Genomic DNA, 15,326 nt, shown 5'->3' on the forward strand with positions numbered 1-15,326 from the left:
TTTTGATCACTGAAGAAACGGGGGACAGATTCCCCGAGTTCTGGGACAAGAACACAAGGGCTTGCCCCTCCCCGCCCCTTTTCTACCAAGGGAAAATGCTTTGGAATGCAGAAATTTCAACATTTACCCACATTTTTGTTTTTTATTAAACCCTGCGTCATTGTTGCTGTGCCCTGGCCCAGCCCTGGTCCTACATAGTAGGATGGGCAGGGCCACGTGTCCCCCTTCCTGGTGTCCCTAAGGGGGGTGACAGCGACTCCCATTCCCCCCCAACAGAAAATAAATTAGAAATAATTAAAAAAAAGTGAAACCAAGGGGATGGGAGACATGGAGACCGTGTCACTGCAGCGTGAGGATCCCTGTCACCTCTGGGACACACAGGGACCCCCGTGTCACCCTGCTGGGGGCTGTCCTGGTGACGTGGGGACCGTCACGGCTCGACAGAGCTGGGGCAGTGGGGACCCGGGGGTGGTGACACCTCGGGGTCCCCCCAGCCGCAGCTGAGATGTCCCAGGAGGGTCTCAGGGCCGCCCCGGGGCCGCGGGCAGCAGCAGCGGCTTGGGCAGCACGGGGGGCTTCATGGACAGGGAGCGCTCCAGGGCGCCGGGCCGGGGTCCCCAGGGTGTCCCCGCGGGTGTCCCCAGCGAGTGCATTCGGGTGAGGCCCCGCGGCGGCCCGGGGGGGCTCACGGGGGTCCCCCCCAGCGAGCGGCTCTGCGCCAGCGGCCGCCGCGGGGCCGGGGGGCTGTCGGGGGGCACGTCCAGGCGCACCGGGGCGCGGTCGTGGGGGCCCAGGGGGGGCCCGGCGGAGCGGGGCAGGACCCGGTTGGCGAAGGAGGCGCTGCCCGGGGGGGTCCCGGGCCACGCCGAGCCCCCGCGCAGCCCCTGCGGACCCTCCTCCCGGGCCGCCCTGGCCGGGGGGCCCGGCCCGGGGGGCTCCGCGGGGCGCAGGGCGGCGGCGGGGCCGCGCCGGGGCTCCCGGTCCGCCCGGTCCGCCCGGTCCGCCCGGGCCGGGGGCGGTGCGGGGGGCTCGGGGCTGTCCCGCACGGCCGCGGCCGCGCCCTGCGGCGGCAGCGCGGGGTACAGGCGGGGCACGGGCGGCTGCGCCGGGCTCCGCGGGGCGCAGGGCGGCTCCGGGGGGGGCTTGGGGACGGCGGGGCGCTGGCAGCAGGTGGCCACCAGCCCGGTGGCCAGGGCCCCCAGCGCGAAGGCGCCCAGCACGCAGCCCACGAGTACCGGCACCGGCACCGTCGCGTCGGCGCCCGGCCCGGGTTGCCGCACACCTGCGGGACCACCCGCGGGACCACCCGTCAGCCCGGTGCTGCGGGAGGTCCGGTACCCCCCAGAGACCCCTCGGTCCCACTCGTACTCCTGGAATTCCCCATCCCAGAGTCCTCCCGTCCCTGGGGTCCCCCCTTGTCCCTCTCCTGTCCCCTCCAGGGGTCCCTCCTGGTCACTGGGGTGGGGTCTTTCTCCTTCCCTGGGTTTCCTCTTCCACCCTCGGGATGTTTATCCCACCCCTGGGGGCCCTCTCCTGTCCCTGGGGGTCTCGCACTTGTCTCGGGGGTCCTCCCCACTCCGCAGTCCCTCCCCAGTCCTTGGTGCCCCCATCCCAATCCCTGGGGTCTCTCCCCCACCCTTGGGTTACCCCTCCCTGGTCCCCAGGGTGCTCAGACAATGTCACTCACCGTGGGCCAGGTCCCTGTCCTTGTCACCGTCCTCTGCAGCCCCTGTGAGAGCAGAGCGGGGTCAGACCAGGCCCCCCCATGTCCTCACCCGTGTCCCCTCCACGTCCTCCCCATCCTGTGGCATCACCCACGTGTGCCAGAGCCCCCCCGGTGTCACCGTGGCACCACCTGCACTCCCCCATGACCTGGTGTCTCCAGAAATCCCCAAATATTCCCCGGTTCCCCACTTCACCTTGGCAGGTCCCACTGATCCCCAGGGATCCTTCCGTGTCCTGCTGGAAGCCGCTCCTGGGACACAGAGGGGACATCACCCTCTGTCCCCGCTGTGTCCCCGCACGGGACCGGCCCCAGGAGCTCGGGATGGGAGGGGACTCACGGAAGGTCCTCGGAGAAGGGGACGCAGCCCCTGGAGGGCAGCCAGACACAGTAGGGGTCACGGGCAGCCAGGCAGCTCCTGCGGGGACACGGGGACGCGGCTGCCGTTCGTGTCACTGTGCCCGTGTGCCCCTGTCCCCTGCCAGGCCCTCGTGCCCTTGGACACTTCCATGGCCTTGCACATCCTTGTGCCCCTGGGCCTTTGCACGCTCCTTGTCTTCATTCCCTTGCACACTCCCTTGCCGTGCACACTCCCATTCCCTTGCACACTCCCATTCCCTGGCACATTCCCATTCCCTTGCACACTCCCATTCCCTTGCACACTCCCATTCTCTGGCACACTCCCATTCCCTTGCACATTCCCTTGCACACTCCCCTGCCGTGCACACTCCCATTCCCTGCCACATCCCCATTCCCTGGCACACTCCCGTTCCCTTGCACACTCCCATTCCCTTGCACACTCCCCTGCCGTGCACACTCCCATTCCCTGGCACACTCCTGTTCCCTTGCACACTCCCATTCCCTTGCACACTCCCCTGCCGTGCACACTCCCATTCCCTCTCACACTCCCGTTCCCTCTCCCGCCCCGCCCGGCCCCGCTCACCCCCGGCAGGAGCCGTGGCGGCCGCAGCGGCTCAGGGGCAGCCGCAGCAGGCACCCGGCGAAGGCCACGATCAGCTCCCGGCCCGGCGGGTGCAGCTCCAGCCCCAGCACCCGGCTGGGGACCCCGGCGCCCCGCGGGCTGCGGCACCTGCACCCGACAGCACCCGGGGTCAGCGCAGCCCACCCTGGCACCCCCAAACCCCCACTGTGCCCAGAACCCACCCCCAGGCCCCCCAAATCCCCAGAACCCACCCCACAGGTCCCCCAAGCACCCCCAGCCCCTCAGTGCCCACCACCCTCCCAGCACTCCCAGTACCCATGGCCCCCACAAGCCCCTGAGCCACCCCAGCCCCACAGTGCCCACAACCCCCCTGCCCCCTCCAGCATCCGTAAGACCCCCGAGACCCCCAGACCCCAGCCTTGGGCACCCCACGCCTGCCCCTCACCGCCCGGGGTCGTAGAGGCTGATCTCCTCCAGCAGCAGTGTCCTGGCACTGCTGTCCCTGCTGTCCCCCAGCTCTCGGGTGTCCGCCGGTGCCACGGTGCCCCCGGGGGGCTGGGTGCCCTTGGGGGGCTGTGCAGCTGCCAGGACCTTCAGCACCCGCCCGTCCTCGGCGCCCAGGAACAGCACGGTGTGGTTCCCGCGGGGCCCCGCGCCCGTGTCCACGGCCAGCTGGGTCAGCCTGTGGCAGGACAGGGGCTGGGCTGGGCACGGGGGCTTCCTGCACCCTCCCGTGGCCCCCACACCCTTCACAAGAGCCCTGGACGAGGGCCGTGCCCACCCTGCAGCACCCTCGGCCCGTGCACACCCCAAACTTACTCACAGGAGCTATTCCCTGTCCCCAAGGCCACCCCAGCCACGAGTCCGTCCCATCTCCGAGGCCACCCTGTCCCCGAGGCTGCCCTGTCCCTAAGGCCACCTTGTCTCTGAGGCCACCCTGTCCCTGAGGCCGCCCTGTCCCCGAGGTCGCCCTGTCCCCGAGGCCGCCCTGTCCCCGAGGCCACCCTGTCCCCGAGGCCGCCCTGTCCCCGAGGCCGCCCTGTCCCCGAGGTCACCCTGTCCCCGAGGTCACCCTGTCCCCGCACCTGGTGCCGGTGCGGGTGAAGAGCGGCCGCCCGCCCGCGGGGCGCACGGCGCCGTGCAGCAGCGGGTGCTCCTTGGCGAACACCAGCGTCTCGTCAGGGAAGTCCCCGGAGGTGACAACACCGGCAGCAGGTCCCATCCCGGCGCAGCAGCCCGGCCTGTGGCACAGCTGTGTGGGGACGTGGTGTCCACACACCCGGGGGTGGCCCAGGGCAGGGGGGGGGTCGTACCTGGGCTGAGGGACCCTGTCCTCTGGCACCGGGGTCCAGGTGGCCCCGCGGGGCTCGGCGAAGGGACCCTCGAAGGACTTCTCCACGTCTGCCAGGTAGAAGGCGCAGACGGCCGAGCCAGGGATGCTGTGGTGACAGCAGGGGACAGGATGGCCTTGGTTTGACCAGGGCCCGTCCGTGTCCCAGCTGTGTCCCCATGCTCTGTGTCCCTGTGACCCCAGTTGGGTCCATCCCAGTGTCCCCCTGGGCAAACCCCTCCCTGTGCCCCCCGTCCACGTGTGAGTCCCCACTCGTGTCACCACCACCCTGTCCCCACGTCCCCGTGTCCCCATGTCCCTGCCTGTTGGGTTGGGTGCCAAAGAGGGCGAGGACAGCGGGGCGCCCGTGCAGGGTCTGGGGGGGCGTCACGGCCTCCAGGACATCGAAGTCGAAGACGGTGTCCCCAGGGACGGAGCACTGCAGCCGCACCTTCAGGAAGGACGTCCAGCGCCGCTCCAGCACCCGCGGGGACCCGCCGCGGTCATTGCGGCACACCCGGGCCACCCGGGCCACCAACACCTGCACGGCAACCCGGGTGAGCACCTGCACACCTGGACACCCTCAGGGTCAGCACCCAGGGGACCTCTGGGCATCTGGGCACCCCTGGGCATTGTCACTGTCCCCCAGGCACCTCAGGATGGCACCCACAGGCTGACACCCTGGTGAGGGGCTCAGGAGTCTCCTGAGGGTGGGGGGCCCCAGGGTGCTCCCCCTGTGCCCCCCCATTCCCGCACCCACCTTGCCCAGGGCGCTGAGCTCCACTGCCACCTCCCTGAAGAAGAAGTAGACGTAGGGGCCGTAGGGCAGCACCTGAACAAAGTGGGGTTCTGGGGGGGCCAGGGGAGGTCAGAGGGACCATCAGCCCCGGCCACCTCCTGTCCTTGTCCCACACCCTTGTGCTCAGCCCCTCCCCTGTGTCCTGCCCCCCTCTCTGTCCCCATGGTCCTGTACCCCCAGATTGCAGCCCTGCACCCCCCGACCCCATCACCACATCCCCCTGCCCACTCTGCCCCATCCCTCCACGCCTGTAACCCCTGCCCCCCGCCCTCCTGTGCCCCCCATGCCCACAGACCCCCCCGCCGGGTACCCTGCAGCCAGCGGGAGCTGTACTTGAGGGTGCGCAGGGGAGCCTGCCCGGGGCTCAGGCTGCGGTAGATCACGGCATCACTCGCCTGGAAATCGGCCACCGTGGCCGAGTACAGGCTGCCATCTGCGGGGGGGACACACCGGGTCACCCCTGTGCCCCCCCAGACACCCCTGTGTCCCCCACCTGCCCAGCACCCACCGACAAAGAGGGCGACGATGCTTTGCTTGGCGTCAAAGGGGCACCGGGCCTGGCCACTGACCTCCTCACCCTGCTGTGCCAGGCTGCTCACCTGGGGGGGACACGCCCAGAGGCCGTGAGACCCCCCCCAAACACTCAGCACCCCCTTGTGCCACCCCCAACCCCAGCACGGACGTGGCTGAGAACCTCCACACTCATCACACATCTGGGAACTGCCCCGCTGGGGCTGAGACCCCCCACTCATCCCACCCCCAGCAGGCTGTGAGCCCCCCTCACCCCGGGACCCCCACCTGGTAGGTGCGGCACAGGGGGCTGAAGGCGTTGGTGCCACAGGCCAGGAGGGTCTCGGCGTCGCGGGGCACCAGCACCCGGATGTAGTTGTGACACTCGTCCTGCAGGGGACACACAGGGGCACCCCGGCGTCACCACCTTCCCATGCCCTGAGACACCTTTTGCCCCCACCCCTTGTACCTTCAAACCCTGCACCCCAAACTCCTGCACCCCAAATCTGCACATCCCCACACCCCTCGGCGCCCCCTCACCTGCCGCCGGCCCCGCATGGCGCAGTTCTCCCTGTCCTGCGTCTCCCAGGTGAGGTGCTGCCAGGTGAGACGGGGGCAGGGGCTGGGTGGGCACAGGGGCTCTCCCCCTGCGTGCCCCCCGTGTCCCCCGTGTCCCCTTGTCCCGTCCCCCTTACCCGCTCGGGGTACAGCGTCCCCTTGTCCTGCCCCAGGTCGAAGGCGTAGATGTGGTCCCTGGGGGGAGGCGGTGAGTGTGCAAGGGGGCACGGGGGTGTGCAAGGGGACACGGGGACAACACGCCAGTGACATACGCAGGGGACTGCGGGGTCACGCCCGGGGCACGGGGGTGTACGAGTGTGCAAATCCTTGCACAAGCACAGACACACAGGGGAGCCGTGTCCCGGCACACACGAGTGTGCACACGCGTGTGCCCCGGCGAGCCGGGCCGCGCTCACCGGGCAGCCACGAGCAGCGTCCCGTTGAGCCGCAGCATCCGCTGGAAATCGAGGCCGAGCCGGGCCGTGCCGTTGTCCCCCCGGAGGCCCCCGAAGCGCGGGTAGGCGGCGGTGGCTGCGGGCCGGGAGGACACGGTGACACCCGGGCCGCCCCCAGAGCCCCCGGCAGCCCCCCGAGCCCCGGCCGCCCCCCGAGCCCCCGGCAGCCCCCCGAGCCCCCGGCAGCCCCCGAGCCCCGCTCACCTGCCAGCCCCACGGTGCTGCGAGCCACCAGGTCCCGCGGGAAGGACTGCGCGGGAGCCCGGGCGAGGAGGAGGAGGAGGACGACGACGAAGGGCAGCGGGACCCCCGGCATCGCGGGAGGGGCTGAGAGCGACCCCCCCCGCCCCGCCCCGGGCTGCGAGCGGGGGGAAACTGAGGCGCGGGGATGGGGGGCGGAGTGGGGACAGTGTGGGGACAGTGCTCTCGGTGTCCCCAGTCCTCTCAGTGGTCCCCACTACCTCCTCGCGGTGTCCGTAGTGCCCCTGGTGCGATGTCCCTGTCCAGAGTCCCCAGCACCCCCGTCCCAGTGCTCCCAGTGCTCCCAGTGCTCCGGGAGCCGCTGCCGGCAGTGCCGGGACGCTTCCCCCAGCTCAGGAGTGCCCCGTGTTACAGCACCCACCTGCCCCGGGACCCCAAAACACCCCACCTACACCCCGACACCGCTCTCACAGCACCCCAGGGACCCCCCAACACTCCGACACCCCCACGACACCCTCACAACAGGCAGCGGCCCCCGCAAACCCCTAAAACTCCCCCAAACCACCCTGTCGCAACACTCCATGGCCCCGTACAGCCCCCTACACACCCCCTGCCCCAACACCCCACAACACCCAACCTACACCCCAAACCCACCCCAAACCCACCCCGTTCCAGCCCTCCACCGCCCCCTGCCCCGGTATCCCCCAACCTCCGCCCCTCCCGACCCCCCGGCGCTCGGTACCGGCTCCGCTCCCCGCTCGGTCCCGAGCGGCTCCGCCCCGGAACGGGCCGGGACCGGGCACCGGCCGGAGCGGGGCCGGGGGCGGGACCGGCGACCCCCGCGGGACTCCACAGCCCCCGCCGCGGGGCTCCCCCCGCGGCCACCCTATAGATAGGCGTTAATCCCCGTTAATGAGATGATCCTCATTAACTGCCGAGGGATGGGTTTGCACGCGCGTGTGCGCGGGCACGGCTGTGACACCCCCCTCCCCCTTGTCGGTGCGCGCGCCCCCGTGCAACCGTCGGCGCGCGCGCCTGAGACCCCCCCCCTCTGTTGCACACGCGTGGGCGGCGTGGCGGCCACCCGCGTGTCCCCCCGTGTCCCCAGGGCGGGGACCTGTCACCTGCACCGAGGTGCGGCCGCTTGCTCGCCCAAGCGGGGACCGAGAGCTACCGGGAGTTACCGGGACGTACCGGGAACACTGAGCTGCCCCCGATGTCCCCAAGTGTCCCCGGCTGCTCCGGGGCGCAGAGGGGACCCTGGGGACATGTCAGGGGTGGAGGGCGCTGGGGACACCCCCGGACTCGGGGGGCGCCGGGGGTCCCGAGGGGGCGGGCACGGGGTGACACCTGCTGGGACCGCATGGAACGGCACCTCCCGGGGACCGAGGGCGCGATGTCACCGCACCGCCGGTGGCGGCCCTGGGGGCACAGCGGGGTCCCCGGAGGGTTGGTCGTGGCCCTGGGGGGGTGGCAGCATCCCCGGGGCAGGCGACAGTGTCCGCAGTGGGGGAACACGGAGAAGGACATGGACACACACGGGACACGGGGGACACACAGGGGACACAGGCAGGAGGACAAGAACATACAGGACACACGGGGACGCAGGGCATGGCAACGCAGAGGACGCACACAGGACACGCGGGGACACACACAGGACACACGGGGGGCACACGGGGACACACGGGGACACACGGGGGACACGGAACTGTCCCCGCTCTCCGATGACCGCCCGGGCCCGGGCGGCCCTGCAGGGGGCGCTGTCGCCGGCGCGCGCGCGGCCCCGCCCCGGGAAGGAGCCGGGCCCCGCCCCCAGGAGGCCCCGCCCTCCATGAGGCCACGCCCCCTTCACGAATCCCCGCCCCTCCAGGAGGCCCCGCCCCCGTCATGGCGAGCGCGCGCGTGCTCGTGCACGTGCGGCGCGCGGGGGCGGGGGGGGCGGCGGCGTTCGGGCAGGTCCGGGGGGAACCGGGGGGAACCGGGGGGAACCGGGGGAACCGGGGGAAACCGGGGGTCTGGGGACTGCGGGGGCACTGGGCGGGGACAGCGCAGGGGAGGGGGAGCGGCTCCTGCGGCGTCGCGGCCGTCGCGGCGCGGTGACAGCGGCCGCGGTGTCCCCGCAGAGTGTCACCGGCGCGTTCTGCGCGCCGCGCTCGGACGTGGCCCTGGTGAGCTGCGGGCTGGAGCGCGGCCACTTCCTCATCTCCGATGTGCCCTTCCCCGGCTCCGCCGTCACCGTCCTCAAGGTGCGCACAGCCCCTGTGCCTGCCCCGGGGAGCCACGGCGCCCCTGACGCGCCCTGTCCCCGCAGAGACCCCCGTTCTGCCCCGCCAAGCTGGGAGGGGCCACGCCGGGTGACCGGGGGGGACAGCCGGGGGTGGCCGCAGCAGTGGCCGTGCTGCTGGAGGCCGCCTGCGGCCACGTCCTGCTGACCCGCCGGGCCGCGACCCTGCGCCACTTCCCCAATGTCTGGGTGCCGCCAGGTGAGCGCGAGGATGGGGGACAGGAGCCCTGGGGCCCCCTAAACCCTCACTCGGGTGGGGACAGGTGTTCTGGGGTCCCCTGACCCCTGTCCCCCCGCACAGGTGGGCACTTGGAGCCAGGAGAAGAGGTGAGGTGGCACCGTGGGGAGGGCAGGGCGTGCCCAGGTGAGTGTGGGGGCACAGGTGCCCCCTGACACCCCAAACCCCCAGCTGGTGACCGCAGGGCTGCGGGAGCTGGCCGAGGAGACGGGGCTGCGCCTGGAGCCCGGCACCTTCTCGTGGCACCTGCTCGGCCTCTGGGAGGTAACGGCCCCCCCGCACCCGGGGCTGGCAGGGGGTGACACCCCTGGGTGCCCGCCCTGCCCCACAGGTCACCCCTGCTCCCCGCAGTCCCTGTTCCCCCCCACGCTGAGCTGGGGGCCACCGCGCTGCCATCACATCGTCACCTACCTGGGGCTGCGCTCGGCCGAGCCCCGCCAGCAGCTGCAGGTGGGGGGCACCTCGGGGGGGTCTCCCTGAGGGTGGGGGCACCTCCGGGGGGTCTCCCTGAGGGTGGGGGCACCTCCGGGGGGTCTCCCTGAGGGTGGGGGGCCCTGCATGGGTGGGGTGTTCCTCCTCTGGCAGACCCCCCATGAGAGGGCTCTCTCCTGTGGTAGGGGTCCCTCCAAGGGTGGGGGTCCCTATCAGGGTTGGGGTCCCCCCTCCCCGGGAGTCTCTCCCTCCATGGGGGGTCCATGCCCAGGCCCGGCTGTCCCCGAGCCCGTGTGAGGTCAGCGCCGTGGCCTGGCTGGAGCCTCTGGTCCTGGAGGCCATCGCTGCCACCGAGGATGGAGCCGAGGGACCGAGACCGGGATCGGGACCGGGATCGGGATCGGGATCGGGATCGGGATCGGGATCGGGATCGGGATCGGGATCGGGATCGCTCCCCGGAGAGCTGCCGGCCACCGTGGGGTGAGACGCTCCTGACGCCGCGGGGACAGGGACGCGAGGCTGGAGAGCGCCTGGAGCCTCCCCTGGCCCCGTCCCTGAGCCCATTCCCTGTCCCAGGATCACGGAGCTCAGCGCCGACGGCTTCCGCAGCTCCCGGATCCCCACCGGGACCCTCCTGCGCCGGGCCCCGGCCCGCGGCCCCGACCTGGAGCGCGTCAGCACCGGCACCAAATTCGCGCTGGGGCGGTGGCGGGCGGGGCCAGGCCGGGAATAAAGCGCTTCCCGCGGGCTCCGTGTTGGAGTGGGGACATGGGGACCCCAAAATGGGCTGGGGGGTTCAGGTGGGGAACGGAGCAGGGTGCATCCCTTCCCTGAACTGTCGGAATGAGGACAGGAACGGGACAGGAATGGGACAGGAATGGGACAGGAACGGGACACGGGCCACGTGTGTGTCGCAGATTCCCGGTTTAATGCCACGGCCCCCGCCTCGGCCCGCAGGATCCGCAGCAGCGCGGCGTGGACGCCCTGGTCCATGAAGCCCTGCGGAGGAGGGAGTGTGGCTTTTCCCGGGCTCCCGCCTGTGTCCCCACCCCCCGGGCGGGGCCGGGGGTCCCACCTGGGCAGCCTGGAGGAGGTGGCTCCGGTACACGGCCACGGTGTCCCGGTGCTGCTTCTGCTGGACCTGCGGGGGGGACAGGCAGGATGAGGGTGACACTGGGTGACTCCGAGTGACAGGAGGTTGCACAGGGTGACACGGGGTGGCACCGGGCACCGTCCCCACCTCGAGCTGGAGCTGGAGCTGGGCACTCCGGCCCCGCAGCCCCAACACCTCGGCCGAGAGTTTCTCTGTCTCTGCCAGCAGCTGCTTCAGCTGGGGAGGCAAAGGCAGGGGCAGATTTGGGGCACTGGAGGGGGGGGTTGGTTGATCCCAGCACCCCCAGAGCCCCCTTGGTCCCTGTCAGACCCCAGGGTCCCCCTCAGTCCCCAGGGTCCCCCTCAGTCCCCCCTCACTCCCCTCAGTCCCCCCAAATGGGGCTGGGAGATGGAACAGGATGGGGATTGGGATGGGAATGAGGAATGAGGATGGTGATGGAAACAACGGTGGGAAAGGGATGATGATGATGGGAATAGGATTGGGATGGATATGGGAGGAAGATGGGAAGGGGTCGGCAACGGGGTCGAGGATGGGAGGAGGATGATGACGGGAATGGGACCGATGCTGGGAAGGGCCCGTCCCCGTTCCCAGCCCGCCGCTCACCTTCCCGTCCTTGTCCCGGCAGGCGCGCTCCAGCCGGGCCGCCCGTTCCCGCAGCGCTGCCAGGCTGCGCTCCCGCCCCTCCGCCGACTCCCGCAGCTCCCGCAGCTCCCGCTCCCGCCCGGCCGCCCGCGCCTCCGCCGCCGCCGCCGCCTCCCGCCACCGCTCCACCTCCGACCCCGCCGGGACACCGGCGGTGCCGCGCTCCGGGCCCTGCGGCACCTCCGGTTCTGCCGGTAGCCCGCCCTCCCCGCCGCTCCCGGGGGTCTCCCCGGCCTCTCCCTCCATCTCCGTGAGGAGCTGCAGGGCGTCGTGCTGGGACCGCACCAGCGCGTCCAGCCGCCGGTGCAGGTCCCGGAGGATCCCGGCCCCGCCGTCGCCTCCCGCCTCCCGCACCCGCTCGCCCAGCCCGTCCCGCAGCGCCCGCAGCTCCCGGCGCAGCCGCCGCGCCTCGTCCCGCGTCCCGGGACCCCGCAGCTCCCGCAGCTCCTGCTGCAGCCGCTCCCGCTCTCGGCCCAGCCGCGCCAGCTCCACCAGGAGCTTCCCGTTGCCCTCCCGCAGCTCCAGCAGCTCCTTCTCCATCCTCCCGTTCTCCCTCGGGATCTCCTCCCGGCTCTTCCCGCCCGGGGCCGGCTCCGTGCCGTTCACGGCGCACCGGCACGCCGGCTCCCGGTGCAGCTTTCCCAGGAGGGTTTGGGATCCCTGGAGAATCCTGGCGTGGATCTGGTCCTGCTGCTCCAGCGCCTGCTCCAGCCCCGCCGCCAGCTGCTCCCAGGCGGCCGCGCTCCGGCCCCCGGCCCCGTCCCGGAGGGAATCCTCCGCCTCCCGGCGCAGCTCCTGGCTCCGGGAGAAGGCGCCGGCCTTCGCTTCCCGCATTTTGGAGCACTCCTCTCCCAGCCAGGCCAGGAACGGGAGCAGCGCTGGAGCCTCGGCGCTGCCGTGTCCTCCTTCCCACTCTTCATCCCTTGTCCTCTTCCTCAGCTCCGCCACACACCGGGCCAGGAGCTCCAGGCAGGCGCCGTCCTCTTCCTCCTCCTCATCCTCACCCGCATCCCGTCCCGGCAGGAGCCGGACGAGCTCCCGCAGCCGCCGCCGGGTGCCCTCGGCAGCTTCCTCCAGCCGCCGGCATTCCAGAGTCTTCCTCTGCAGCTCCTCCCACAGCTGGGGGGCAGCGGATCCGTCCCGCTGCTCCTCAGCCTCCTCCTCCTCCTCCTCCTCGCCCCGGATCCCCACCTGTCCGGCACCATTCTCTGCTGGAGGGAAAAACACAATCCTGTTTTCTCAAATTTTCTCTATTTTTTTCCCAATTTCTCCCTGGGTTTTTTCCCATTTCCTCCCATTTTCTCCTTTTTTGGGGAGGTCCAGGAGGTCTCACCTCTCCTCCTGCAGGGTGGGACCTTCTGTAGGGCCTGGCTCGGGGCCTTCCCGGTGCCATTCCTGGTGACATTCCCAGTGTCCCCGTCCCTCTTGTGGCCCTGCAGCAGCTCGGCCGCTTCCAGGCTGCCATGAGCCAGCGCCAGCTCCAGCGCCGTCCTGCGCCGGTGACATGGAGGGACACGGGGACACAAGGACACGGTGGCAGGGGGTGGCACACGGGCACAGCGGCATGATGGCACCGTGACACGGTGGCACAGGTGACCCCCATCCCTTCCCCGCAGCAGTGACATGCTTGGGGACACCACACACCAGTGTCCCCAGCGTCCCCAGTGTCCCCTGGCACCCACCTGCCGTCCCTGTCGGCCAGCCCGGGCTCGGCCCCGCGCCGCAGGAGCTGGGCACAAACGGCTGCGTGGTTCCCCTGCGCCGCCAGCATCAGGGGGGTCTGGCCGTGCTGGGGACACACGTGGGGTGACCATCAACCCTCGCTGTCCCCCGCCAGCCCCTGCTGTCCCCCGCCAGCCCCTGCTGTCCCCCTGTCCCCACTCACGGTGTCGGGGACATCCAGTGGGGCCTCGTGGTCGCAGAGCAGGAGGACGCTGGAGGCGCAGCCCGAGGAGGCTGCAGGGGGACGGTGTCACCGCAGGGGCTCTGGGGGACCTCTGGTGTCCCCCGAGTCCGGGGGTGTCCCCGTGTCCCCCCCTCACCGGCCCAGTGCAGCGGTGTCCGGTTCTGCCCGTCCACGTGGTGCTCGTTGGCTCCGTGCTGGGGGGACAGCGGGAAGGGACCCCCGGGATGGGAACAGCACTGCCCCCACCCCAGCCCTGTTCCCAACCTCATCCCTGTCCTTGTCCCCATCCCCACCTCCATCCTCATCCTCCTCTGCATCCCTATCCCTGTCCTTATCCTATCTCCATCCCTGTTTTCACCTCCAGCTCCATCCCATTCCAGTTCCAGTTCCCGTTCCCGTTCCCATTCCCATTCCCTCTCCCTCTCCCGTTCCCGTTCCCATTATCCCATTCCCATTATTCCCATTCCCGTTCCCGTTCCCGTTCCGTACCTGCAGCAGCACCTTCACGCACTGGGGCTGGCAGGCGATGGTGGCCAAGTGCAGGGCGGTGCTGCCTGTGGGGACCGGACGGGCGCTAGGGACACCCCGGGGGACACCCCTGGGGACACCCTCCCTTGGGGACACCCCTCCCTGGGGACACCCCTCCCTGGGGACACCCTCCCTTGGGGACACCCCCTCCCTGGGGACACCCCCCTTTGGGGACACGCCCCCGGTGCTCCCGGGGGTCCCTGCCTTGGTGGGCAGGTCTGGGCTCCTCCGGAGGTGACACAGGGCTCCTCCGGGGTGTCCCCAAGGTGTGCCCGGGTGTCCCCACCTACCGTCATCGTTCGTGCCATTGACGGGGGCCCCGTGCTCCAGCAGCAGCGTCAGGCACTCGGTGAGACCCTCGGCCGCGGCCAGGTGGAGCCTGGGGGGCGGGAGGTGACCGTGACCGACCCGTGCGGCCCCCCCGGACCCCCCGAGCCCCCCGCGTCCCCCGGGGGGTGACATACGCGGACTGTCCCCTGGCGTTGAGCTTGGCGGGGCGGGCGGCCTTGCGGGCGGCCAGGGCGGCCACCCGCGCCACGTCCCCGCGTGTCACCGCGTCCAGGAGCTTCTGGTCCTGCCGCGTCCAGCTCTCCATCTGCGGGGCGGGGTGGGACCCAGAATCCAGGACGGGACCCCAAATCCAGGACGGGACCCCAAACCCCGGACGGGACCCCAAACCCCGGACGGGACCTCAAACCCCGGAACAGGACCACCCCCAGTGTGGCTCCCCCCACGCATCTCCTGCCTCAGTTTCTCCACTCGTCGGGGTTTCCGTGAGCGATCCCGGATCCCCGCGGAGCCGGGAGGGGCGGAGAGGCCGGAGCGTGTCCCGGCCTGTGCCCGCCCGGCTGGTTTGGCGAGTGCCACCGAGCCGGGCTGGGCTCCAGCGTGGCACCGGGCGGGGGTGGCACCGGCACCGGGGACTGGAACTGAGACCGGGGACCGGCACTGGGACCAGGGTCTGGGAACGGGACCGGGACTGGGAGCAGGGATGGGGCTGCGGGATCTGCAGCGGGGCCAGGGCTGGGGCAGGACGATCGGGGCTGGGGACGGGATTCGGGTCAGGATTGGGGCTGGGATGGAGGCTGGGAATGGGGCCCGGATCGCAGACGGCATCGGGAGCAGCATCAGATCTGGGATTGGATTGGAACAGGGGCTGGGATAGGGATTGCAGCCAGGATCGGGACCAGCATCGGGGCTGGGAGTGGGATCGCGTCTGGGATTGAGGGTGGCGGTGGAGCTGGATTGGGGACCGAGGCAGCACCGGGGCTGGCAGCGGGGTCGGTCGCAGCCTGCAGCAGGCTGGGGGATCGGGGCTAGGATCGGGATTGGGATCAGGGCTGGGATCAGGGCTGGGATCGGGGCTGGGATCGGGATTGGGATCAGGGCTGGGATCGGGGCTGGGATCGGGATTGGGATCAGGGCTGGGATCGGGATTGGGATCAGGGCTGGGATCAGGGTTGATCCGGGCAGCCGGGCCCCCAGTTCCCTCCCGGGACTCACCGTCACTTGCGAGCTGGAGCAGGAGAACATCCTCCTCATGGCCGGGACCCCCGGCACCCCCCGCGGGAGCTCCCGGACCCCCGCCCCCTCTGCTCGTGGCCCCCCGACCCCCTCCTCGCCGCGGGACGCCCGGGAGCCGCCGCTCCGGGCCCGCGTCCTC

At 71.2% G+C, this 15,326-nt stretch overlaps 3 protein-coding genes across 4 annotated transcripts; 1 reads left to right on the top strand and 2 right to left on the bottom strand.

Moving 5' to 3' along the window:
- Window positions 1-122: 122 nt before the first annotated feature.
- Window positions 123-7,017, bottom strand: SEMA6C (semaphorin 6C). The gene is made up of 17 exons (XM_063421044.1): window positions 6,523-7,017; window positions 6,280-6,394; window positions 6,001-6,058; window positions 5,846-5,902; window positions 5,594-5,695; window positions 5,304-5,394; window positions 5,106-5,228; window positions 4,757-4,845; window positions 4,320-4,537; window positions 3,980-4,105; window positions 3,752-3,907; window positions 3,112-3,348; window positions 2,667-2,813; window positions 2,064-2,141; window positions 1,920-1,975; window positions 1,688-1,729; window positions 123-1,282 (listed from the first exon to the last, which is right to left on the bottom strand). The coding sequence occupies exons 1-17, from the start codon at window positions 6,632-6,634 to the stop codon at window positions 522-524; spliced, it is 2,568 nt and encodes an 855-aa protein (XP_063277114.1). The 5' UTR covers window positions 6,635-7,017; the 3' UTR covers window positions 123-521.
- Window positions 7,018-8,368: 1,351 nt separating this feature from the next.
- Window positions 8,369-10,220, top strand: NUDT17 (nudix hydrolase 17). 2 transcript variants are annotated; one of them, XM_063421114.1, is made up of 8 exons: window positions 8,369-8,475; window positions 8,643-8,765; window positions 8,831-9,002; window positions 9,105-9,130; window positions 9,213-9,305; window positions 9,393-9,491; window positions 9,745-9,953; window positions 10,050-10,220. In XM_063421114.1, exons 1-8 carry the CDS (start codon window positions 8,407-8,409, stop codon window positions 10,204-10,206), a joined length of 948 nt encoding a protein of 315 aa, XP_063277184.1. In that variant the 5' UTR covers window positions 8,369-8,406; the 3' UTR covers window positions 10,207-10,220. The 2 variants fall into 2 exon arrangements, with proteins under 2 accessions (XP_063277184.1, XP_063277185.1); XM_063421115.1 differs by lacking the exon at window positions 9,393-9,491.
- Window positions 10,221-10,399: 179 nt separating this feature from the next.
- Window positions 10,400-15,302, bottom strand: ANKRD35 (ankyrin repeat domain 35). The gene is given in 13 exon segments (XM_063421113.1): window positions 10,400-10,415; window positions 10,417-10,472; window positions 10,549-10,614; window positions 10,714-10,803; window positions 11,191-12,437; window positions 12,563-12,720; window positions 12,912-13,018; window positions 13,115-13,185; window positions 13,272-13,329; window positions 13,625-13,689; window positions 13,954-14,042; window positions 14,128-14,258; window positions 15,167-15,302. Coding segments are annotated over 13 exon segments (2,193 nt in total). The 5' UTR covers window positions 15,206-15,302.
- Between the last annotated feature and the right edge of the window lie 24 nt (window positions 15,303-15,326).

Source organism: Prinia subflava, chromosome 35, assembly GCF_021018805.1.
Source record: "Prinia subflava isolate CZ2003 ecotype Zambia chromosome 35, Cam_Psub_1.2, whole genome shotgun sequence".
Classification (NCBI taxonomy): Eukaryota; Metazoa; Chordata; class Aves; order Passeriformes; family Cisticolidae; genus Prinia; species Prinia subflava.